The sequence below is a fragment of the Musca domestica genome, unplaced genomic scaffold (assembly GCF_030504385.1).
Source record: "Musca domestica strain aabys unplaced genomic scaffold, Musca_domestica.polishedcontigs.V.1.1 9, whole genome shotgun sequence".
Classification (NCBI taxonomy): domain Eukaryota; kingdom Metazoa; phylum Arthropoda; class Insecta; order Diptera; family Muscidae; genus Musca; species Musca domestica.
This window is the reverse complement of record NW_026712435.1, coordinates 18,216,893-18,242,426: the sequence shown is the minus strand read 5'-3', so window position 1 is coordinate 18,242,426 and position 25,534 is coordinate 18,216,893. Positions and strand designations below refer to the sequence as shown.

The 25,534-nt window shown below is 36.9% G+C and overlaps 2 protein-coding genes across 9 annotated transcripts in view; one reads left to right on the top strand and one right to left on the bottom strand.

Annotated features, from left to right (window-relative positions):
* The window catches only part of LOC101893717 (protein furry), a 353,570-nt gene that overhangs the window by 153,816 nt on the left and 174,220 nt on the right, over positions 1-25,534 (bottom strand). The window lies entirely within an intron of this gene.
* Positions 1-25,534, top strand: part of LOC101901269 (uncharacterized) — a 108,380-nt gene that overhangs the window by 63,044 nt on the left and 19,802 nt on the right. The window contains exon 5 of the mRNA XM_059131617.1: positions 19,917-20,035. Within this exon, the coding sequence (XP_058987600.1) occupies positions 19,917-20,035 (119 nt within the window). The remainder of the gene's footprint in view (positions 1-19,916; positions 20,036-25,534) is intronic.

Sequence of the window (25,534 nt, the reverse complement as noted above, 5' to 3'; positions counted from 1 at the left end):
TTGGAGTAAAATCGAATTGTCCTATCTCTTTCTGTGCTTATGTTAAACAAGTAAAAAAGATGTAAGTTCGGCCGGGCCGAACTTTTAATACCCTCCACCATTTGGTACAAATTTGGCAATTTCCAAAAAATAAAACCAGTTAAAAATTCTGTTAAAATCTTAAAAATACCGAATGTTTATACGACGACGTGGGCCTGCATAGGCAACTTTTGTCATAAATTATTACAATATTTAAATGCGAAACTTGAAGAAAAATCTGTTTAAAATCATCAAAATACCGAATATGGGGGGTACCGTTATATCGGGGATATACGAAGACGTGGACCTGCACAGACAATTTTCTGGCATGGGCTGAAGTATCCATTACGAACTTCACATGCGAAATTTGAAACAATCCCTGTAAATAATGTCGCTAAAATCATCAAAATACCGAATATCGGGGGATACCGTTATATGGGGGCTATATGAAGACGTGGACCTACATGGCTCAATTTTTGACTTTGGATGTAGTATCCATTACGAACTTCAAATACCAAATTTGAAACGATTCCGGTAAACAATGTCGCTAAAATCATCAAAATACCGAATATCGGGGGTACCGTTATATGGGGTCTATATGAAGACGTGGACCTATATGGCTCATTTTTTGATTCAGGCTGTAGTATCCATTACGAACTTCAAATGCCAAATTTGAAATAATTCCGGTGAATAATGCGCTAAAATCATCAAAATACCGAATATCGGGAGGTACCGTTATATGGGGGCTATATGATAACTTGGACCTACATGGCCCATTTACGAACTTAACCTGCCTACTGGGAAAATATACATGTGTGCAAAATTTTAGCCTTCTATCTCAATTTGTTCGAAAGATAGCGTGATTACAACAGACAGACAGACAGACGGACAGACGGAAATGGCTAAATCGTCTTAGAATTTTACGCTGATCAAGAATATATATACTTTGTTGGGTCTGACATGAGTATTTCGAGGAGTTACAAACGGGTTGACAAAATTAATATACCCTCCATAGTATGGTGGAGGGTATAAAAACTTCAATGATCATAAGGCACGTCAATTTATATGTAGGTAAACCGACATTGGCTGAGGCTGGTATACATCTGTCGACAAAATCGACTGACACTTTTAAACTTTTGTTTTTTTTTTACTAATTTTTTGAAGTTATCTGGATGAGGTACCAGAAGTAGGTGACGAATATATTCCATTTTTTAACCCTAATGTAGGCAAAAATATAAGGATGTGCTAAGTTTGAGAAAATTGGACCTTACTCAGAAAAAGTCCCATATTTAGATTACATCTATGGTTGGTAGATCTATGGTGGAAAAAATCGCTGTATTGTTTTGCTGTTATGAGAAATATAATTATTTGAAATTTTCACCCTTTGTGGTTAAGGTACCAAAAGGAGTGGGATGATGAGCTCCATCTTGAGACTAGATCGAATGCATCCGATTTCATCCACATTTTCAACTTACGTAAGGAAATCTCCTCTTAAATTTAAACTTTACACACGTCTTAGCTCACCCCACCCACTGCTACTATTAATTATGTAATTTTTAAATTAAAGCAATGTGTTTGGATGGCAACTGCTCGGCTTACTGTGGTCAGCTAGTAAATGCATTTGTAATCTTATACATCGGCAGTTCAACTGAAAAAGACAGTTTTTTTCGAACTGTCACCTGTGTGCCCACTATAATTTTTTTAATTCAACACAATTATGTTGAATGTTTTTATTGTATTTGATTGGTTTTCTTGCACTCAATTTACCTATCGGACTCCCAATAAGTACATAGAGGACGGCTAATGTCATATTAATTATGCTAATTACTCTTATAATAATTCTCAAGGAATTCAAAATGAATAGAAGTATGATTTCCCAGATTTCCTTTGAGAGCGAAAACAATTCATTTATTTCATTAAAGAGAGAGGGAGACTTCTCCTTCCATTTCAAAGGTTTCTCAGTTAATTAAAAAGCTGCGAGAATTGCGACTCAAGGGAAGGTGGTTGTAAGGCAAAATGAGTAGCAAAGAATTAGCATATCAAACAAGTTAAAAAGCAGTAAGTTCAGCCGGGCCGAGCTTTTTGAATAACCTCCAGCATTAGGAACGAATTTGGAAATTTAAAAAAAATAAAATCCTTAAAAAAATCTGTTAAAATTTTAAAAATACCGAACATAGCCGTTGTATTGGGGTCTATACGACGTGGACCTACATAGGCATTGTTTGTCATAAGCCATTGCCATATTCAAATTCGAAACTTAGGTAAAATCATTAAAAAAAATCGTATATAGGGAAGTACCGTTATATCGGAGCTGTGCGAAGACCTGGACCAGCATAGACAATTTTCTTCCACAGGCTGTAGCATCCATTACGAACTTCAACTACGACATGTCAAACAATTTGCGGTGGGTATTGTACCTAAAATCGTCAAAATACCGAATATAGGGAGATACGGATATATGGGGCCAATACGAAGACCTGGACCTGCATAGACAATTTTCTGTCAAAGACTGTAGTTCCCATTACGAACTCCAAATACGTAATTTGAAACAATTCCGTTAAATAATGACGCTAAAATCATCAAAATACCGAATATAGGGAGGTACTGATATATGGGGGCTATACGAAGACCTGGACCTGCACAGATAATTTTCTGCCGTATGCTGTAGTATACTCTACGAACTACAAATACCAAATTTGAAACAATTCCGTTGAATAATGACGCTAAAATCATCAAAATACCGAATATTGGGAGGTACTGATATGTGGGCGGCACTGATATACGAAGACCTGGACCTGCATAGACAATTTTCTGTCACAGACTGTAGTTCCCATTACGAATTGAAACAATTCCGGTGAATAATGTCGCTAAAATCAAAATACCGAATATCGGGAGGTAACGTTATATGGGGCTATACCAAAACGTGGACCTACATGGCCCATTTACGAACTTAACCTGCCTACAGAAAAAATAAACATGTGTGCAAAATTTTTGGTCTTCAATCTCAATTCGTTCGAAAGATAGCGTGATTACAACAAACAGACCGGCAAACAGACAGACAGACGGAAATAGCTAAATCGACTTAGAATTTTACGCTGATCACGAATATACATATTTTGTTGGGTCTGACATGAGTATTTCGAGTACCCGCCATAGTATGATGGAGGGTATAAAAAATGGGATAGATGTTGCCCATAAAAGTAGTTAATCAAGTTAAAGGCTATCAGTCGGTTTTGCCGGCAGATGTATATCCTCAGCCAATGTTCGACTAATTAAATATATTTTGACTTCTGTTATGATTATTCAAAATACTGACCCTCTATGGCGTAGGTTCCGAAGGATTGGCCAATATCCAACATTTCGTATCGGACCTAAAAAATATGATATAAATATTGGGATGCGTCATTAACATTACTGGCGGAGTGTAGAATTATGATTAAGGAGGAAGTTTTCGTACTTTGCACCTATGTGTAGGAAAAGTACTAAATGGTACTAAATTTGGTACAATTTCGATTTAGGTGAACCGATAGAGCTGAAAAACTGAAATTTTGAAATAAGATTACTATTGCATTCTAGGATTGAGGAATGTAGGTCGTTTTGGAAATTCGTACTTATGTGTAGTAAATGGTACTATATTTGGTACAATTTACATTTTGGGAGAACCAATAGATTTGGAATCCTGAAATTTTGAAATACGTTTATTATTGCATTGTAGAACTGAGGTATGTAGGTAGTTTTGGATAACCGTACGTATGTATGCTAAATGGAGCTGACCGTATTATGTAGGTAGGTATTTAGTACCTAAGTGTACTGCATTTGGTACAATTTGGATTTGGGTGAGCCAATAGAGCTGGTATCTTGAAAATGAGAAATAATATTACTGTTGAAATGTGGATTGTATTTGGGCGAACCAACAGGGATGGAATCCTAACATTTAGAATTCATACTTATGTCTACTAAATGGTACTAAATTTGGTACAAATTGGTATTGTGATGAACTGAGGGAACAGGAATTCTGAAATTTGAAATGAGAGTCAATGATAGAGTACAGGATAGATGGGTTATTGGAAATTCGAACTTCAAAATTTAGGAAATGTTCTAAAATGTTTCTAACCTTGAGCTAAAAACTTTACTTTTTTTGTATGAGAATTGAGGTTGGAAAGTAAGTTTGATATATGGAGGTGGTTTTGGAAATGTGTACTAAGTACACAAACTATACTAAATAGTACTACATTTGAACAGTTTGGTTTATGGTGAACGGGTAATGATGAAATTGCGATATTTTATATATTTTACTGGCGTCCCTGTTGGTGGTTGGTTAGTAATAAAGAGGTGGTTTTAGAAACATCTACTAAAAGTGCACAAAAAGTACTAAACGGTACTATAGTTGGAACAACACGGTACTGAATGAACAGATTGTGCTTGAAATATAAAATTTCGTATCAGAGTCATGGTCTGGAGTCTGGACATATGGACGTGGTTTCGAAAATGTAAAATATAAATGTAAAAAAGTACTTAATGGTACTAAATTTGGTTTTGGATGAAGGGATGGAGACAAAATTCTAAAATTTGATATTTACATTGCCGATGGTATCTGTGTTTGAAATTCGGAAATACTTCCTATGTTAGTACAAAAGTATTAAATGCTACTGAATTTGGTATTGGATGAAGGGATATGGCTGGAATTATCAAAAATTTGATATTTAGATTACCGATGGTATCTGTATTTGAATCTTGGAAATGTGTCCTATATTTGTACGAAAAGTACTACTAAAAGTACGGTACTGAATATGGTATTGGATGAAGCGATGGCGCTGGAATAATCAAATTTGATATTGAGGTCTTTGTTGGTGTCTGGAATTGAGATATGGAAATTGTTTTGAAAATATTTGGTATTTAATGAATCTATAGAGCTGGAAATCCGAAATTTGATATTGAGGTATATCTCTTGATACCTGGTGTGATTTAGGAAATATATACCATATTTCTACTAAATGGTACTACATTTGGCAATGCTGATGGGGGTTACAGAACTGGAATCCGGAAATTTGATTTTAAAGTCAGTATTGGCATCTGAGGTTGAGATATGGAGATTATTTTGAAAATGCGTACTATAATTGTTGGAAAAGTACTAAATTTGGAATTAGGTGAAGGGATGGGGTTGGAATCCTCAAATTTGACATTGAGGTCCCTGTTGGTACGGAAAAAGTGCTGGAATCCCAGAATTTGATATTGAGCTCTCTGTAGGTATCAGAGATTGAGATATATGGAGGTGGTTGGGGAAATATGTACGATAATTTTATGAAAAGTTCTACATTGTGCTTAATTTGGTATTGGGTGAGAATGAATAGAGCTGAAATCTGAGGTGAGTTTGGAAATGCCTTCGATCTTTTTATAAATTTTCGAATTAATATTCTTTGGAATTCTTACATATTAGGTATGTAGTGTCTTCGGCAATATTACGAATACCAATACGAATATAGTACGGGAGCGTGCGCTCCACACCGCATCAAATATGACCTTTAACAGCAGTCATTACATTAAAGGCCGATATGTACATTTTTGTATATATTCTTGTTGTTCCATAAGTTACATGGTCATCAAACTTAAAGACGACGGATTTTCCTTGTCTCTACATCCATTTGTCTACGCTTTTTGTGTTTGGCAGAGATTTAGAAAGATAAATTATTATTCTCGCATCTTTTCAATTAATTAAGTTTTTTTTGAAAAGAAACTTAACGTGTCGCAGACAATACAAGCTAAATTAAAATCAATTTTCTCAATATTTTCAGGAAAGAAAAATAGGAAAACAACTAGACAAATGTAAAAAAACAATCTCTCTTGACTTGGCCATAAAAAAAACGAAAAAAATCCAATTTATTATTTTGTTGACGTTGTTCAATTTTATGGAAATAGTGAAGTCATTATCGATACATAAAAAAAAAAAAACACTGAAAATATTTAAATTCAGAAATGTTATTTATTTGTTCTACTTCCTTGTAAAACGGAATAAATTTCAAATAAATTTGGATGGGAGAAACTTATGAACAAATTCAATGAAAAACTTAATGTGGCTTCCTGCTCGACCTGACTAATATAAATGGAAAATTTGCTAGGAAAAACAATTTAAAACATGACAAAGAAAAATTGTGGAAAACAGGCAAAAAAAAAGTTGAACGATGGATGGAGACCACCAATGTGGGTTTTTTGATTTCTGTGGGGAGAAATCATCAACAAAAACCGAGTTTAATCAAAAAAAAAAATTGGATTAGTTTTTTGGAATAACCGTTTTTTACAAGATTATAAAATACAAAAATTCTACTTCATCCCTTCCAATCGGATAATTCCTTATTAGATATGAAAGTATAAATTTATATAAAATCTATCAAGAATCCGTAGTCCAGAGTGGTAAAAATACAATCTTCAACATCAGCTATGAATAAACAAATATAAATATATATCAGACAACAAAATAAGTTTTCGGTTTATTTTACGACTTAGATATCACTGGACCGAATAATAAAAAATCCAAGTTAAATAGTATCAGTCGGTTTTTCCGATAGATGTATAGCCTTAGCCAATGGTCGATTATTTAAGTATGTTTTGAATTCTGTTGTAATGACCTCTTTGGAATAGGTTCTGAATAACTATGATACAAATATTGCGACTTGCCAGGATTGGACTATATTGGTTAAATTCTTCACTTTATATGAGATATGTGATAATTTTTAGAAAACGTTAAAATGTGCATGAGGTACCAGATATAGTCGGCCGAATTATTTCATTTTCATACTTCATCTAATACAGATAACAAGAAAAAGAGAAGCATTTAAAACGAATCATTTAGAACGAATTTGGAAATTTTTGAAGAAGATAACATTCGCCAAAAAATCTGCTAACATCTTAAAAATACGGAATATAGCCGTTATATCAGGGTCTGTACGACGTGCACCTACGTAGGCATTGTTTGTCACAAGCCATTACCATATTCAAATTCGAAACTTGAAATAAACGGTGAATAAGGTAGCTAAAATCATTAAAATACCGTATATAGGGAGGTACCGTTATATCGGAGCTATACGAAGACCCGGACCTGCATAGACAATTTTCTGTCAAAGGCTGTAGCTTCCATTATCAACTTCAAATACGACATCTCAAACTATTTCGGCGAGTATTGTACCAAAAATCGTCAAAATACCGAATATAGGGAGGTACGGATATATGGGGCCAATACGAAGACCTCGACCTGCATAGACAATTTTCTGTCACGGGCTATAGTTTCCATTACGAATTTATTGCGAACTTCAAACGCCAAATTTGAACCAATTCCGGTGAATAATGTCGCTAAAATCATCAAAATACCGAATATAGGGAGGTATCGTTATACATATGGGAGCTATATGAAGACGTGGACCTGCATAGCCACTTTTCTGCCTTAGGCTGTAGTATTCATTACGAACTTCAAACACCAAATTTAAAACAATTCCGGTCAATAATGTCGCTAAAATCGTCAAAATGCCGAATATCGGAAGGTACCGCTATAGGGGGGCTATATTAAAATGTGGACCTACATGGTCCATTTACGAACTTAACCTGCCTACTGGCATAATAAACATGTATGCAAAATTTTAGCCTTCTACCTCAATTTGTTCGAAAGAATTTTACGCTGATCAAGAATATATATACTGTGCTGGGTCTGACATGAGTATTTCGAGGAGTTACAAACGGAATGACAATGTTAATATACCCTCCATAGAAAGTCGAACATTTATATCCAATTTGATGCGAAATCATAAATGTCATATTCACCTCAGGTTTCTGGGTGAGAGAAATATTTAAATATAGCAAAAATTGTGATCCTTTGTGGGTGAGGTATTAAAAGTGGTTGGCAGATATATATGATCTTCATAACAGATCTTTAGCAAAAATATTTTGATGTGTGAAGTTTAAAGAGAGATGCTTATTTCGTATTCTTTGATCGTTTTGTTTTTCAAAAATGTTGAACCCTAAGTGAGGGAGGTTTTGGTCCGATTATTTAACATATTTTTAACAGATCTTGTGTTGATAGAAATATTGAGATGTACCAAGCCTGAGTGGAATCGGATGTTAATTTGGCGTTTTATGAGCTTCATGGCTACTCAAAAGTGTGACCCTTTGTTTGGAGGTACCAGAAGGAGTGGACCGATATATCCCAACTTCACACCAAACCTTGGGTTAATAAAACTATTACAGTAATGTGTGTAATTTGAAGAGAACCGAATGACCCTTTTTGGGGGAGGTACCGGAACGAGTGGATGGATCGACATATCCCATCTTGACAGCAGATCTTGTGTTAGTAGAAATAATGGGACGTGTGAAAGTCGAAGATAATTGGACGCTTATTTCGAATTTTATAACCATTTTGGTTATTTAAAACTGTGACCCTTTGTGTGGCAGGTACCAGAAGAAATGGTCCGATCTCTACCATCTTTATAATAGATCTTCTGATGATAAAAATATTGAAATGTACCACATCTGTATGAAATCGGATGTTAATTTCGAGTTTCATGAGCTTTATGGATATCCAAAAATTTGACTCTTTGTGGGGGGCGGTACCAGAAGGAGTGGGCCTATATATTCCATCTTCACAGCAGATCTTGAATTAGTAGATATAATGGGATGTGTAAAATATGAATCTTATTTTGGATTTGATGCTCGTTTTGGTTATTGAAAACCTTGATCTTCGTGGGTAAGGTACCAGAACGTATGGTCCGATCTCCGCCATCTTTATAAAAAAAATCTTGTGTTGATGGAAATATTGAGATGTGACATGTCTAAATGAAATCGAATGCTAATTCGCGTTTTATGAGATTCATTGATATTCAAAATGTTTACCCTTTGTGGGGGAGATACCGGAAGGAGTGGAACGATATATTCCATTTTCACACTAGACCTTGGGTTAATAAATATGTTGTGAAATGTGTAATTTGAAGACAATCGGATCATATCTCCCCAATCATATTTTAGAGTTATAATTATTCAAAATTTTGACCCTTTGTGCAGAGGTACTTGACGAAGTGGACCGATATTATCCATTTTCGCACCTGATATAGCTCTGATTCAAATACTCTAATCTTTCCTTACAGTAAAATATTTTTTGAAAAAAAAAATATGAAATAATAAAATATTTTTTGAAAATTTCAGCCTTTTTTGTAGGAGGTACCAGAAGGAGTGGACCGATACTGCCCATCTCCGAACTCTATCTAAGTTTGACATTAATATTTTGATGCACCAAGTTTAGACTAAATCGGATGCCCCTTTCGAGGGCTATCGTGCGAACCATTCGGCCAAATGTCCTGAAACGGATTTGGCCCAAAGCGACCTAGGGTCTAAAAACGTTATTTCGATGATACACGTTCTGGTCGTATAACAAAAAAAGCGAGAATCATATGTTGTTTAGTTTTCTAAAAATAATTTTCTGTTTTGCATTGCTAGCGGATCGTTTGAAAATGGATACATAAACTATGTCTTCTCTTTCCGAATAAGGAAATTTCGGTTAATTGGCTATGAGATAATAGAGCCACCAGTTTTGGTGGTACAGAACAGTTTCAATTTTTCCTACCTTTTTTATGTTTTTTTTTTCTGATAAATGACAACACGCAAATTTACCTGAAATGAAAAAAAAAAATATTTGTTAGAATCATACTTTCAAAAAAAAAAAAAAAAAATATATATATATATATATATATATATATATATATATATATATATGGTGGAAGAAATAAACGCAATGTGCAAAAAAACGGTTTTAGAGCCTAGGTCGCTTTGGACCAAATTCGTTTCAGGACATCTTGAGTCCATCTATGGGGTGAGCGTCTGTCTATCTGAGTGGCTGGTGGGCACGATAACTCTCGAATAAAGCATTCGATTTGGTCCAAACTTTGTACATCATAATATTATTATCAAAACTCTGGTGTAAAGACGGAATATATCGATCTACTCCTTCTAATACCCCACAATGGGTCAAAATTCGAAATAACCCAAATATTCATAAAATGCCGATTATTTTAAACTTCACACATTCCAATATTTCTACTAACACAAGATCTGATGTAAAGTTGGCAGATATCGGTTCTGGTACCTCCCGAAAGGTCATAATATTGAATAATTATAACTCTTATAAAATGTGTGTAAGTTTCCGGTTGTCTTCAAATTACACAAATCGCAATATTGAATATTCACAATTTTAAATATTCATGAAGCTCATAGAACGCGAAATTAACTTCCAATTTCATTCGGAATATGTACAAATCAATATTTCTATCGTCACAAGATCTGTTATAAAGATGACAGAGTTCGAACCATTCCATCTGGTGACTCCTGCACAAAGGGGCAAAGTTTTGAATAATCAAAAAGATAATAAAATCCGAAATAAGCAACCGGTTCTCTTCATATTTCATGTAACCCATTGTTTCTACTTAAACAAGATCTGATGTGAAGTCCAAACCTGGCACGTCACAATATTTATATCATAATTTTTTATGTTCTATTCTAAATGGACAATATTGGCCGATTCCTTCTGAACCTACCCAATAGAGGGTCAACCACAGAATCATTGGTTGGCTTATACCGATAAATTTCATCTTTACACCAGATCTGGTGTTAGTGAAAATATTGGAATGTGTGACATTTGAAGACAATTGGATTCGCATTTCATGATCGTTTTGGTTGTTCACAATGTTGACCCTCCGTTAACGGAGGTTCCAGAATGAGTGGGCCGATATCTACCATATTCACACCAGATCTTGTGTTAGTATAAATATTGGGATGTAACAAGTTTGAAAGAAATCGAAACGCGTAATGATGCGTTTTACGAGCTTCAAGGCTATTCAAAATTTCGGACCTTTGTGGGGGAGTTACAAGCTATATACTCCATCTTCACAGTAGATCTTGTGTTGGGATGAGTGAAATTTGAAGACATTCGGACTCTTATTTCACATTTTATAAAAGTTAAAATTATTCCACATTTTTGGCCATTTGTGCGGGAAGTATCTGGTGGGGTAGGACGATATTGAAATTTTCGCACCTGATCTAGCGCTGACAAAAATATTGAGATTTGCAAAGTTCGCACAAATTTTTTGAAAAGTTTGACTTTCTTGGGCGAGTTACCAGAAGGAGTAGATCGATGTAGCCCATATCCGAACTCGATCTAAGTTTGATAATATTATTACGATATACCAAGTTTGGACCAAATCGGATAATACCAGACAGATAGACGGATGGTCACTGTTAGACCGACTCCAAATATACTAATTTGGTCCAAAGAGAACTAGCAAATAACAAATCTTCAAGGAATTCAAATCTTTTTTTTTTTTTGCAAGGAAGTCAGACAATCTTTTGGAACACCAAACACTTCAAATCTCCTAAAATCAGAGGGTACCGTAATATGAGGGCTATGCCCACACGTGAACCAATCTTCATAATTTTTATAGCCTTAGTCATATGGCTGCAGATGGTATATAGTCGTATCAAAAGATGCCAGCAAAATGTGCCTCAATAACAGGTTAACACACTAGGTCTCTTTGGACGAAACCGGTTTCATGATATCCTCGGGTGAGGATACCAGGCTGGTGAGTACGATAACTCTCGACGGAAATATCCTATTTGGTTCAATCTTGGTACATCGTATTATTATCATGCATCTGGAAACTTCTAGAAAATAATTTACCTCGTAGGAAAAGAAAGGATCATCCAACTTTGCTCAAATTTTACAAAAGAATTGTATCAGAGCCAGGTTGGGTGCAAAAATCGACAATATTGCCCAACTCCGTCAAAGGGTCAAAATATTGGCACAATAGGTCAAAATATTGAATAATCATAACTCTTATAAAATGTAATATAAGAGTTCGATTCTCTTCGAAATTCGCACATCTCAATATTTCTGTCGACACAAGATCTGGTGTAATATGGAATATATCGGAAAATTTCTTCTGGTAACTGCTCCACAAATGGTCACAGTTTAATTACTTATATGTAAAATGAGGTATTGAAATTCCAAAAAGTGCAAGAACTTACACTGTAACAGAAAGAAACTAGACTCAAAAGAGCTAAAGAGTTGCTTCGCTTGGCCGAAAGTGGTGAACTGCCGAATTTGGTTTTTTCCATCTCCGATGAGAAAACATTTGTTGTCCAACAGTTTGTAAACAAAATAATGATCGTGTTAACTTGCCAAAGAGGTCAGCTGAAAATATCACCGTCGGTTGGCCACCAGAACTCAAGTGCCGGCCATGGTGATAGTGTGGGCCGCCATAACAGCCGAAGGCTGCTCTCCGCTCGTATTAATCAACCCTGGCATCAGAATAAATGCCGAATATTATAGCGAAAATATTCTGGAGGGTGTATTAGAGCCTTGGGCACGCCAACATTTTGGCCGCAGACCTTGAACATTCCAACAGGACTCAGCCCCATCGCACTCAGCACCTCTCCGCTCGTATTGATTCGCCGTGGCATCAGAATAAATGCCGAATATTATGGCGAAAATATTCTGGAGGGTGTATTAGAGCCTTGGCCACGCAAACATTTTGGCCACAGACCTTGAACATTCCAACAGGACTCAGCCCCATCGCACTCAGCACCCAATAATGGTTACAAAATGAGGTTCCTCGCTTCATTTCCAGCGCCAAATCTCCGGATAACAATCCGTTGGACTATTGTATCTGCAGTATTTTAGAAAGCAAGGTTGGCACTAAAAAATACCAAAGTGTCGATCATCTCAAGCAAGCGTTTCGCCGGGAATGGGCCAAAATACTGCAGAGCAACATTTGGGCAGGGTGTGACGGTTTCATTGTCCCTTTGAAGGCCATAATTCATGGCAAAGGTGACCAATAAACTTATTCTTAAATTTGATGCTATTTCCGACATTTTTTGCTTTCATTCAATAAAATTTAAAACAAAATGTAAAAATTATGGTGTTTGACTTTGTTGCAGTTTTTTTATCTCACCCTATATTGGCTCACTCCTTCGGCACCATCCTATTAAGAGCTAAATATTTTAAATAATCAATGCAAAATATATTTTATTGTCGGATTTAAGCTGAGAGTATATATCTGTCGACAAAATTTTAATTATTGTGAAGTTTTGCCGACAAAAAAATCACCACTGTGCATTGGTCTGACCAGATGTTTAGAACAACCGTAAAATTATGGGCAGGAATCTGTTATCCCTATATTCATATTTCTTCTGCTTACAAGTAATTAAATAATCCAACCCACCTATATTTTGAATATAAGTTATCGAAATTATCGATGGCTGCAACGATATTAATTGTTGTCTTTGACAATTGCCTGCCTCCTGGAGCGAAGAGGCGCTCAAACAAACAAAGGAATCCTTAATGTCACAGGAATATGTAGGCAGGCAGGCAGGCAGGCATGTAGAATAATAGTAATAGCGAAACATCAAATGCCATCTGATAATGTTGCCCAATTAAGTTATTGTTTACGGAACACATGCCTAAGTATGGAATAGAATGGGGGATAAAATAATGGAGAAACAAGGCCATGTTATTTTTGGAGATAATAAGTGTTTGGTGTCGTTCATTTTCCGATTGTTATTGAGGTCAGTTATACTATTGACTTTGATATGTCATGCAGTTGTTGAATTATTTTGTTTATTTATCTTCGCATCTTATGTATGCGGTAATTGTTAGGTTGAAACGAACATATGCAATCGATCGAATCCCTAGCATACGTCCTTAACAGTTATGTAAGTCGTAATAAAATGTAGGATTTATGTATCAGTTTTACGACATTTGGAGTCCATCTAGCGATGCCCGTCCGTCTGTCTGGCTGGTGAGCACGATAACTCTTGTCAAACTAAGATCGAGTTCAGAGATGGGCAATATCAGTGCACTCCGTTCTAACCATAAACGATGCCAGCTAGCAATTGGGTGTAGCTACTATCATGGCTCTCTCAGTCGCTTCCCGGGAAACCAAAGCTTTTGGGCTCCGGGGGAAGTATGGTTGCAAAGCTGAAACTTGAGGGAATTGACGGAAGGGCAACACCAGGAGTGGAGCCTGCGGCTTTATTTGACTCAACACGGGAAAACTTAGCAGGTCCGAACATAAGTGTGTAAGACAGATTGATAGCTCTTTCTCGAATCTATGGGTGGTGGTGCATGGCCGTTCTTAGTTCGTGGAGTGATTTGTCGGGTTAATTCCGATAACGAACGAGACTCAAATATATTAAATAGATGCTTTCAGGATTATGGTGTAGAAGCTTTTATAGCCTTCATGTGCGACCGCAGGAAAATGCGTTAGTGGTTGAATGTGTTTATAGAAGTGGAGCCGAACCGGTTGTTCGTCCTATTATAAGCTTCTTAAATGGACAAATTGCGTCTAGCAATAATGAGATTGAGCCATAACAGGTCTGTGATGCCCTTAGATGTCCTGGGCTGCACGCGCGCTACAATTAAAGTATCAACGTGTATTTCCTAGACCGAGAGGTCCGGGTAAACCGCTGAACCACTTTCATGAACCTACGCAGTAGGTTCCGAAGGATTCGATTTCCAGGATGTCCATCCAAATATTGCGATGTGCCAGGCATGCCCTATATTGGTTACTCCCGTCACTTTATATGAGGTGTTAGATATAATCGACCGAAGTATTCCATTTTTATGCTTCATCTTATACAGACCAAAATACAGGGTGAGTTAAAAAACTGCAACAAAGTCAAACACCATGACTTTTTTTAATTAAAGCAAAAAATGTCGGAAATAGCATCAAATTTTAGAACCATTTTAGATTTGTTCGAATTGGTCGCCTTTGCTACGAATTATAGCCTTCAAACGGACAATGAAACCGTCACACGCTGCCCAAATGTTGTTCTGCGGTATTTTGGCCCATTCCCGGCGTAGCGCTTGCTTGAGGTGATCGACACTTTGGTATTTATTTTTTATTGCCAACCTTGCTTTCCAAAATACTCCAGACACAATTGTCCAACGGATTGGTATTCGGAGATTTTGGTGGTCATAGTGCGCTGGAAATGAAGCGAGGAACCTCATTTTGTAACCATTCTTTGGTGGCGCGTGCTGAGTGCGATGGTGCCGAGTCCCGTTGAAATGTCCAAGGTCTGCGGTCAAAATGTTTGCGTGCCCAGGGCATTAATACACCCTCCAGAATATTTTCGCCATAATATTCGGCATTTATTCTGATGCCACGGTCGATAAATACGAGCGTTGAGCGACCATCGACTGTTATGGCGGTCCACAGCATCACCATTGCCGGCGCTTGAGTTCTGGTGGCCAACCGAAGGTGCACATTTTCAGCTGAGCTCTTTGGCAGTAAACACGATCATTTTGTTTGTTTACAATCTGCTGGACAACGAATGTTTTCTCATCGGAGAAAACCAATTTCGACAGTTCACCTCTTTCGGCCAAGCGAAACAACTCTTTAGCTCTTTTGAGTCTATTTTCTTTCTGCCGCGGTGTAAGTTCTTACACTTATTGGAATTTCGAGCTCATTTTCGATTCTTTTGTTTGGTGTCTTATAGTAAAATTTGTTGAAGAATATTTTCGTCATTGAAGTCATCCTTCTAAAGTGATTTTAACCATATTACAGAAAGACATCTTCATAACTCTTTTGAGGGTTAACAGTTTGGATTAAAATATTCCTCACATTCTTATCTGCAATATTGCGAAAAACACTATTTACCTAAAATGCACGGATCCCGAGGAATCCTAGTCCGAAAATTTCCAAAAGTGTTGAAACAGTAGGAACTTGTCCCCTTTATATGGGTTTCTTTTAAAGCGCCGATACACCTGTCTTCTTTTTTTCTTACTCTACTTTAATAATCTGCGGAAATTCACCCGTAATATATATATATATATATTTTTTTTTTTGCACAGTGTTAAATTACCCCCTGGTAATTTATATTCATCATTCTTGTCATTATTGAAAAATGTGCAAATTGGTGCATTAAAATTAATTTGAAAATTATATGCAGCAAATGACAAATTCGTGTGGAACCCCCGGTAAAGCGAACTGAGCAGTACAAAACTATTAATGACCTTATAATGATTGTCAAGTGTTTAAAAACTTCGTATCGACTTCAATAAACAATGTGATTGCAGGAATTATAACAAAAAACTGTTCCAACACAACAATTATTTAAAACTGAGGACAAAATAAAAATATTTTGACTTCTGTTATGAGTTTTCAAACTCTTGACCATCTGTGAAGTGGGTTTGGAAAGAATGGGTAAATATTATCCATTTCATATCGGACCTAAATAAATATGATATAAATATATGTGAATATATGTGAAATTTGAAGAGACTTGGATTCTTCTATCGTTTTCTTTGAGCGTTTTGTTTTTCAAAATATTGAATCCTATGTGGACCAGGTAGCAAAAGAAATGGTCCGATCTCAGCCCACTTTATAACAGATCTTGTGTTGATGGAATCGTTTTAGATGTACCATGTCTGGAATGGAATCGGATGCTGATTTTGTCTTTTTATATTCAAAATTTTGAGCATTTGTGAGGGAGGTACCAGAAGGAGCCGACCGATATTGTTAATTTTCGCACCAGACCTAGCACTGACGCAAATATTAGGGTATGCAAAGTTGGAGCAAAATCAGATTATCGTTTCTCTATCTGTGCAAAAAATGTGTTTTTTTTTTTTTTTTGAAAATGTCGACCATTTGTGGGGGAGTTACCGGAAGAAGTGGACCGATATTGCCCATCTTGGGTTAATATAAATATTGGGATATGTGAAATTTCAAGACAATAGGACTTATATCACATTTTATGAGAGTTATAATTATTCAATATTTTGACCATTTGGGGGGAGGTACTGGAAGGAGTGGACCGAAATTGTCCACTTTCGCACCTCACCTCGCACTGATGCAAATATTAGGGTATGCAAAGTTGGAGCAAAATCAGATTATCGTTTCTCTTTCTGTCCAAAAAATATGTATTTTTTTTTTGAAAATTTCGACCATTTGTGGGGGAGTTACCAGAAGGAGAGGACCGATATTGCCCATCTTAGGTTAATATAAATATTGGGATATGTGAAATTTGAAGACAATCGGACTCTTACATCACATTTTATGAGAGTTGTAATTATTCCAAATTTTGACCATTTGTGGGGGATGTACCTGACGGAGTGGGCCGATATTGCCCATTTTCGCACCTGACCTAGCACTGACGTAAATATTAGGATATGCAAAGTTGGAGCAAAATCAGATTATCCTTTCTCTTTCTGTCCAAAAAAATGTATTTTTTGAAAATTTCGACATTTTGTGAGGGAGGTACCGAAAGGTACCAGACCTAGCACTGACTCAAATATTAGGATTTACAAAGTTGGAAAATTTCGATTTTTCTGGGGGAGGTACTTGAAGGAGTGGACCGATATTGCCCATCTCCGAACTCGATCTAAGTTTGACAAAAATGTTACGATGTACCAAGTTTGGACCAAATCGAATACTCCCTTCGGGAGTTATCGTGCGCACCAACCAGCCAGACAGACAGGCAGACGGATGAACGGACATCGCCAGATCGACTCCAAATGTTCTGAAACGGATTTGGTCTAAAGAGACCTAGGGTCTAAAACCGTTATTTCGTCTGATATATACCCTCTGTAGCCATATGGCTCAGGGTATAACAAGGATTTCTAATACAATCAGAAAATTCGCGAGAAAAAAATAAATGAAAATAATAATAAAATGATAAAAGCTTTAGAAAATATAAATATCAAGTCAAGAAAGGTATGAGACATAGCTGGCCCTTCACAGTCCGCATGGACATTGAAGTCGTTTCTGAGGATTTATGTAGAGAAGATCACGTAGAAAAGGTATTCAGTAAATAGTAGATCCTTAGGAGAATTTCTTTTTTTTTCAAAAATGATTCCAATAGGAAAAAACCCTATTCTACCTGCAGATTCCTTCTGGAGATTTGTCATATACATGACAATTGTCTTCCATAAATAGAAGGACTTACAATGGTTTACAACATATCGAAAAAGTTTCACAGGACTTCTACAAAGGACATGATAACGATAGGTTTCTCCTTCCAACTCAAGACTTTGATAAAAACTCATACGAGGCGGAACGGGAAGGACAAGGGTTAGCTAGTACTCTGGTGTTGACAACGATGTGGGATCACACCTGGATAAGTACTCTAACAAGGATATGCAAAAGTAATACTGTGATAGCCTTTAATAAGAACTCAAGCAAGGCATATGCCAGGATACTACTGCAAGAGACCTTAATAAGTACTTAAGCAAGACGGTTCGAGGATATGTCAGGATACTATTGCAGGAGACCTTAATAAGTACTCAAGCTAGATTCTACAAGGACATGCTTAATCAAGGCTATATAAGCATACTACTCCAAGAAAACGTAACAGTTACTCACATACGACTCTAATCGGATACTACTGCAAGAGATCTTAATAAGTATTCAGTTAAGACTCGGTAAGGATTTGCAAGCTTAAAAATGAAGAAACCTTAATAAGTACTCAACTAAATCTCTACAAGGATATGCATGGATACTACAGCAAGAAACTTATTCAGTACTCAAGCGAGGGTCTACAGGAGTTTGCACGGATTTGAAGAATACTCTAAGGGACAAGGCTCTGTTGGAACTTGAAAGAATACTACTGCAGAAAAAAAAAACACAATAAGTGCTCAAGGATGTCCCTGCAAGGATACTATTGTGAGAGTCCTTATTAAAGGATACTGCTAAAAGAGACCTTAATAAGTACTCAATCAAGTCTCTCCAAGGATATGCCCTTCAGCTCCTGCCCTTCATCCAATACCAAATATAGTACTATTCAGTACTTTTCGTAAAACTATAGTACACATTTCCGAAAGCACCTCCATATGCCTAACCTATATATGAACAGTTACCCTAATACCAAATCTCAGATTTCATGAACTACTTGCTCAACCAATACCAAATACAGGGTGAGATGAAAAAACTACAACCAACTTCAGACTGCTGTCAATTCCAATCCACTCGTCCGACAGCTTATTCCAGTGGCAGCTCATATTGTTTACAAGCGTACAATAGTATTTTGGTGAGAATTTTCCAGAGAAAAGATATTCGTGATGGAATTCAATCGTGATAGTATGATTCTGTTAGAGAATCCCAGCATTTAAATGTGAATAAATCTTTTGTGTCTCGTACCATCGCTCGTTAACGATACTGCGATACTGGTAGCGTAGCTCAACGTCAAGGAAGTGGACGGAAGAAAACAGCAACATCAGCATAAATGGTTTGAAAAGTGGGCTGCCATAACTGATGGTGATGGTGTGGGCTGCCATAACTGCCGATGGTTGCTCTCCGCTCGCAATAAATACCGAATATTATCACGAAAATATTCAAGAGGTTATATTAAAGCCCAAGAATGGTTACCAAATAAGGTTCCTCACTTCATTTCCAGCGCACAATGACCACCAAAATCTCCGGATACCAATCCGTTGGACTATTGTGTCTGGGGTATTTTGGAAAGCAAGGTTGGCATTAAAAAATACCAAAGTGTCGATCACCTCAAACAAGCGCTTTGCCGGGAATGGGCCAAAAATACTGCAGAGCAACATTTGGGCAGCGTGTGGCGGTTTTATTAGCCGTTTGAAGGCCATATTTCGTGCCAAAGGTGACCAATTCGAACAAATCTAAACTTATTCTAAAATTTGATGTTATTTCCGACATTTTGGCGTTTGACTTTTTTGCAGCTTTTTTATCTCACCCTGTATATGTAGAAATTAGTACTTGATACTAGTCATATTGCAATATGTGCAATATTTTGGGTAGGCCCCCGTATTTGTAGAGCATCCACTAAAGGTTTTTAATGAATATTTTGTTTATAAAAATTTAATTTAAACATAACTATTATTATTCTTCTACTTCCATTATTTTCAGACACAGTCGTCAACCAACGAGAAGACCACCGTTGTCCTGCAGTATATTTTCCAATTACTGTTCATAACAAATTTCGGCATTAACTTTGTCCTGTATTGTGTGAGTGGACAAAATTTCCGGTAAGTTTCATTCAACAAGCTTTCAATATTTTATTATTTAAAAATTTGGTTGTACTTTTGAATTCAGTGTGAAAATCTGTTCGAGATTCTGCTTCGGTTTTGCTCCCCCAATGTACTTTGAAGAAAAATCCTAATGAAGATCTTAATCCTCCGCAAATTTGAAAATTTTAACATGTACCATTCTTGTTGCGCTTAAGGAAGAAGGCAAAGGTTGGAAATGGGTGCGATTGGCGAATCAATTTTATTCCCAACTGAAAAATTTAGTCTTATAATTTGAAACATAAATTTATGGCTAGTAAATGGTTCAGAGTTTCATAAATTCTTAGCTTTTTAGCTAGAGGAGTATAGTTTTGAAATTGCTCCGCAAATATTTTTTTTCTTAAAGACTCTGTTCCCATGTCATAATTTAAAAGGCGAACGTGGCATCTTTCATCGCATACAAACCAAACCAATTGGAGATAGAAACAAGCACGTGTAATGATCGGGATGGACTTTTATTGATGAAATATTTCTTGGAGATATAGAGATAATCGATAGGACTCGCTTCAAAAATAATTATTTTTAGAGTGGGAATAAATCATATTAAATTCCTAATTATACCCTGGACTAACTCTTACAAAAAATTCACATTTAGATATCCGAAAATATTATTTAACAAGTTAAAAAGTATCAGTCGGTATTGCCGCCAGATATATACCCTCAGCCTATATTCGAGTATTTAAATATATTTTGACTAGTGTCAAGATTATTCAAACGTTTGACCCTCCATGGAGCAGGTCCCGAAGGAATGAGCCAATATTGCCCATTTCCTATCGGTCCCAAAAAATATGATATAAATATTGCGACAGATGTGCCAAGTCTAAATGGAATCGGATGTTAATTTGGCGTTTTATGAGCTTCCTGGGTACTCAAAATTTCAATATTTTGTGGAGGAGGTACCAGAAGGAGTGGACCGATGTATTCCCGCTTCACACCAGACCATGGGTTAATACAAATATTAGGATGTGTGAAATTTGAAGACAATCGGACTTTTACATCACATTTAGTAAGATTGAAATTATTAAAAATTTTTACCATTTATGGGGGAGGTACTTGATGGAGTGGACCGATATTGTCCATTTTCACACCTGACCTAGCACTGACGCAAATATTAGGGCAAAATCGGATTATCCTTACACTTTCCGTGCAAAAAGTATATTTTTTTTAAAATTTCGACCTTTTGTAGGGGAGGTACTAGAAGGAGTGGACCGATATTGCCCATCTCCGAACTCGATCTAAGTTTGACAAAAATATTACGATGTACCCAATTTGGACCAAATCGGATACTCCCTTCGAGAGATATCGTGCGCACCAGCCAGCCAGACAGACAGACGGACGGACGGAAATCGCTAGATCGACTCCAAATGTTCTGAAACGGATTTGGCCCAAAGAGACCTAGGGTCTAAAACCGTTATTTCGACTAGGCACGTTTTGGCCGTATCAAATGATATATACCCTCTGTAGACATATGGCAAACGCCATAACTTTTACATTTTTCATTTATGTGTTTGTTTCTCTTTCGAGACGAGCCTAATGATCTGAAATTTGCAGTGAAAAGGAAAGCCAGATAGACACTATCACACACTCACCACAGTGCGACGCGTTTCGCCGTTAGTTAAGCGGCACGTCAGGCATATTTGGTGTGGATGATGGCTTACAAGGGCCGTTCTCTGGAAAGTTGCGAACTTATTGCGAATTAGCATATGCGAATTAGACACTAGAAACTCTCCAAGTTCGACTCAAGTTCTATTGGCAGATATTTTTCAAAGCAAAGTTTGTTTTTTTGTCCACAACAACTACATTGCTTCCAATGCATACACTTGTTTTAGTGCTGCTTTAGAAAGACGGGTTAATGGCTCTGAACGTAGAGACGGCAACTTCTAGTTGGCTGCACACCGAGGTCCGCGGTACAAATCACACAGCCATTTTTCTTTTTAAAGTTTATTGAATGAAAGCGAAAAATGTCGGATATAGCATCAAATTTTAGAATATGTGTAGATTTGTTCGAATTGATCACCTTTGGCACGAATTATAGCTTTCAAACGGCGCTGCCCGAATGTTGCTCTGTGGTATTTTGGCCCATTCCCGGCGAAGCACTTGCTTCAGGTGACCGACATTTCTGTATTTTTTAGTTTGAACCTTGCTTTACAAAATACTCCAGACACAATAGTCGGAGATTTTGGTGGCCATTTTTCGCTGGAAATGATGCGAGGAAACTCATTGTAACCACTCTTGGGTGGCGCGTGCTGAGTCCTGTGGGAATGCCCAATGTCTGCGGCTAAAATTTTTTGCATGTCCAAAGCTTTAATACACCCTTCAGAATATTTTCGCGATAATATTCGGCATTTATTCTGATGCCACGGTAGATTAATATTAGTGGAGAGCGACCATCGGCTGTTATGGCGGCCCACACCATCACCATGTCCCGCACTTGCGAGTTCTAGTGGCCAACCCAAGGTGCACATTTTCAGCTGACCTCTTTGGCAAGTAAATACGATCATTTTCTTTGTTTACAAACTGCTGGACAACAAATGTTTTCTCATCGTAGACCACCAAGCGAAATTCCGCACTTCAACACTTTCGGCCAAGCGAAGCAACTCTTTAGCACTTTTTTTTTTCTGTTGCGGTTTAAGTTCTTGCACTTTTTGGAATTTGGAATTTCAATGGCTTTACCCCGAACTCATTTTTCAATATTTGCCGAATGGAATATTACGATATGTTCAGCTCATGGGCACTGCGACGCGGGTTTCGATCAAGTCACTTCTTTACTTTTCGAACCATTTCTGCTGATGTTGCTGTTTTCTTCCGTCCACTTCCTTGACGTCGGGCTACGCTACCAGTATCACGGTAACGAGCGATGGTACGAGATGCAAAAGATTTATTCACATTTAAATGCTGGAGTACTCTAACGATAGCCACTTGTGGTTTTCCAGCCAAATATAAAGAAATCACACTATCACGCTTAAATTCCATCTCGAAAAACTGTTTTCTTGAAAAATTCTCACCAAAATGCTTTTGTACGCTTGTAAACAATATAATGAGCTGTCACTGGTATAATTTTAACATTTGTCGGACGAGTGGCTTAAAAAATGACAGCAGTCTGAAGTTGGTTGCAGTTTTTACATCTCACCTTGTATAGAACATATATGAAAAAAAAATTACATCTCTCGATGTAAAATGATCCATTTAGTTCTTTTCGAAAAATTATAGTTTCAAAACCACCTCCATATCTTTCTTCCAGATACCAACATATAACTCAATATCAAATATGGGGAATCCAGCTCTATCTCTTCACCCAATACCAAATTTAATAATTTTCGCATAAATGTAGCACGACTTTCAAAGCCACAGATCATCAATCAACAGTGACATCTATATCAAAACTTAGAATTTCAGCTCTATTTTTTCACCGAGTACCAAATTTAGTACTATTTAGTACTATTTCGTTCTAATATAAGGCGCCTTTCAAACCCAAATGCCAAATCTCAAAAACAGATACGGTCTGTAATCTAAATTTCAAATTTCTGAATTTCATATCTATCCCATCGCATAATACCACATTTAGTACCATTCAGTACTTTCCGTACTATCCATATATCCAGCCTACACATGAACAGAGACCCCAATACCAAATTTCAGATTTTAAGTTCTATCTGTTCACCCAATGGCATGATTGATGGAACCTATAAAAAGTACAAGAGCAATAAGATTAATCTTTTTATACCCTCCACCATAGTATGAAGGGTATATTAAGTTTGTCCGTTTCCGTTTGTGACACCTCGAAATAAACATACTTGATCAGCATAAAATTCTATGTCGATTTAACGATGTCCGTCCGTCTGTGGAAATCACATTAGCTTCCGAACGAATTGAAGTAGATTCATAAAAATTTTCTCAAATGTATGATATGTCTGCAAGACTTTTGAAAATTGAAAATGGGCCATGTAGGTCCACGTCTTTGTATAGCCCCCATATAACGGTGCCTCTCAATATTTGGTACTTTCTTGATTTTAGCGACTTTATTCACCGGAATTCTTTCAAATTTGGTATTTTATGTTCGTAATGGATGCTACAGCCTATGACAGGAGATTGTCTGTGCAGTTCCACGTCTTCGTATAGCCCCCCATTTAACGGTACCCCGCGGATATTTGATATTTTGATGATTTTAGCGACATTATTTACCGGAATTGTTTCAAATTTGGTATTTGAAGTTCGTAATGGATACTGCAGCCTAAAACAGAAAATGAGCCATGTAGGTCCACGTCATTTAACGGTACCCCGCGGATATTTGATATTTTGATGATTTTAGCGACATTATTTACCGGAATTGTATCAAATTTGGTATTTGATGTTCGTAGTGGATACTACAGCCTATGACAGACAATTGTCTCTGCAGGTGCACGTCTTCGTATAGTCCCCATATAACGGTACCTCCCGATGTTCGCTATTTTGATGATTTTAGCAACATTATTCACCGATTTTTTTCTAAGGTTCGCATTTGAATATTGAAATGGCTTATGACAAATGTTACCTATGCAGGCCCATGTTGTCGTATAGACCATGTATAGTATAGACAGCTATATTCAGCATTTTTAACATTTTAATAGAATTTTTTAACGGATTTTAATATTTTTGAGAATTGCCAAATTCGTTCCAAATGGTGGAGGGTATTCTAAGTTCGGCCCGGCCGAACTTACAGCTTTTATACTTGTGTTTTTATACCCTCAGCCATATGGCTACAGAGGGTATGTATCATTTGATACGGTCAAAACGTGCCTAATCGAAATAACGGTTTTAGACCCTAGGTTTCTTTGGACCAAATCCGTTTCAGAACATTTGGAGTCGATCTAGCGATGTTCGTCCGTCCGTCTGTCTGTCTGGCTGGTTGATGCGCACGATAACTCTCGAAGGGAGCATCCGATTTAGTCCAAACATGGTACGTTGTAATATCTTTGTGAAACTTAGATCGAGTTCGGAGATGGACAATATCGGTCCACTCCTTCTGGTACCTCCCCACAAAAGGTTGGAATTTGCAAAAAAAAAAAATATTCTTTGCACAGAAAGAGAAATGATAATCCGATTTTGCTCCAACTTTGCAAATCGTAATATTTGCGTCAGTGCTAGGTCAGATGTGAAAATGAACAATATCGGTCCACTCCATCAAGTACCTCCCCCACAAATGGTCAAAATTTTGAATAATTACAACTCTCATAAAATATGATGTACGAGTCCGATTGTCTTCAAATTTCACACATCCCAGCATTTATATTAACCCAAGGTCTGGTGTTAAGATGAGCAATATCGGTTCACTCCTTCAAGTACCTCCCCCACAAATGGTCAAAATTTTGAAGAGTTACAACTCTCATAAAATGTGATGTAAAAGTCCGATTGTCTTCAAATGTCGGACATTCCAATATTTATACTAACCCAATCTCTGGTGTTAATATGAAATATATCGGT